Source organism: Manacus vitellinus, unplaced genomic scaffold, assembly GCF_001715985.3.
Source record: "Manacus vitellinus isolate BGI_N305 unplaced genomic scaffold, ASM171598v3 scaffold_119_pilon, whole genome shotgun sequence".
NCBI lineage: Eukaryota > Metazoa > Chordata > Aves > Passeriformes > Pipridae > Manacus > Manacus vitellinus.
Window position 1 is genome coordinate 510,958 of NW_021938894.1, and position 1,931 is coordinate 512,888.

The 1,931-nt window shown below is 58.8% G+C and overlaps 1 protein-coding gene across 1 annotated transcript in view; it reads left to right on the forward strand.

Annotated features, from left to right (window-relative positions):
- RRM1 (ribonucleotide reductase catalytic subunit M1) overlaps window positions 1-1,781 on the forward strand; it is an 18,878-nt gene extending 17,097 nt beyond the window's left edge. The window contains exon 13 of the mRNA XM_029965757.1: window positions 548-1,781. Coding sequence (XP_029821617.1) covers window positions 548-736 — 189 coding nt within the window. The 3' untranslated portion in view covers window positions 737-1,781. The remainder of the gene's footprint in view (window positions 1-547) is intronic.
- Window positions 1,782-1,931: the final 150 nt, after the last annotated feature.

Consider the following 1,931-nt stretch of genomic DNA (forward strand, 5'->3'; position numbering starts at 1 on the left):
GAATGGGGGGGCTTGTTCCATACAAACAGGGGTGATACCTGGGACTGGGAGGGCTTGTTCCTGACAAATGGGGGTGATACCTGGGACTGGGGGGATTGTACCTGGTAAATAGGCAATACTTGGGATTGGGGGTCTTGCTCACAGCAAACAGGGGCAGTACCTGGGATTGGGGTGGCTTGTTCCCAATAAATGTGGTCGGTAACTGGGATTGGCGGGGCTCCTTCCTGACAAACAGGGGCAGTACCTGGGGTTGGGGGGCTTGTTCCCAAAAAATGGGGGTGGTACCTGGGGCTGGAGGGGCTTGTTCCAGCCAGAGGGGGTGGGATAAGTGCAGCCCCTGGGGGCTGGTGAGTTCTGGCCCGACAAACTGGTCTCCCCAGTTGTGGGAAGGGCAAAGGGCTGTTCCCGGCCAAGGCCCCGGTGTCCCCACGGAGCAGCCCCAGGGCAGTGGCTCTGGGGTGCCTGCACTGCTGCTCCCGTGGTTCCTGGGGGCTGCCAGCCTGCCTGGGAGGCTCCAGCTCGGGCTGTGTCCTTGTGCTGTGCCCAGGGCCTGAAGACAGGCATGTACTACCTGCGGACAAAGCCGGCTGCCAACCCCATCCAGTTCACCCTGAACAAGGAGAAGCTGCGGGAGCGCGAGAAGAGCTCCCGGGAGGAGGAGGAGAAGGAGAGGAACAAGGCAGCCATGGTGTGCTCCCTGGAGAACAGGGAGGAGTGTCTCATGTGTGGCTCCTAAGGGATCTCCCCGTTCCACACGGCTGGAGCCTGCTGGGATGGGAGCGTCCCATGGAACGGGAGGGGGCTGGGGCAGGGGCAGGGAGGGGTAGTGTAGCTTCCCCATCCGTGGGCTTGGGCACAGGCATGGATAGGGGCAAGGGCTGTAGGTATTGCTTTAGTAGCTGGCTGTCCCAGGAACTTCAGTGCCTTGGCGTGGCCTCACATGGGTCCCTGGGGGCAGGACCGAGGACAGGGCGGGTGCTGGGGCCACATCCAGGTCTGTCCTGGGCAATCCAAGCAGGGACTTACATTGCACTCGTGTCCCAGAGGAAGGAGCACACCTGGCTGATCCCTGTTCCCTGGCTGGGGAAGGCACAGCAAGGAGACCCCCCTCGTGTGGGTGTGTTCAGTGTCTGCCAGGGCACAGGAGCAGCTGCTGAGGCACCTGGAGTGTGCCCACCTCCTGCCAGACCCTCCCACTGCTGCTTCCTCTCCTGGTCCCCTCCTCTGCCCTTTCCAAAGAGCTTTTGGAAGGAGCAGAGGGGTGGTGGGTGTGTTGGTACCCAGAGAGTTGCTCTTCTCCCTCAGCCCGACAGGCCAGAGTGTGGCACTGGCTGAAGGTGCCTCTGCAGTCTGGCCAGGGGTGGCAGAGCTGCTGCCCTGGGTTTTATTCTGGGTTAAATTCACTCATTTAGTCCAGTTTCTCAGGCAGTTTTCTGGCAGTGGGGTCCGTGCTGTCCTTGGCCACAGGTCACATGCCATCTTTTGAGGGTCACATGCATTTCTGAGGGTCACTTGCCATTTCTGAGGGTCACTTGCCATTTCTGAGGGTCACTTGCCATTTCTGAAGGTCACTTGCCATCTCTTTCTCACAGAGCTGCATTTCTCCACCCAGCTAGTTGTTAGGTCTCTTAAAGCTCATGTCCCATCACTGCTCCTGTTCTCTCTCCCTGCTCCAACACGAGGGGCTTCCCAGGCAGTTCTGCAGCATTTGTTGGATTCACAAACCACACGACCAACCCTTGATCCAGCCAAACTCAATAAAACATGGAATGTCGAAGGAATGAGTGGTGGTATCTTGGGAACACTTTTTTTTTTTAATTAAGAATGAGTGTCCTGTTGCTCCTGTGCTGGTTCCCACAGGGAAATGGAGACCTTGCTCTCTCCAGCTCCCTGACAGGAGGGTGCAGTGGTGGGGGGGGTCGGGCTCTGCT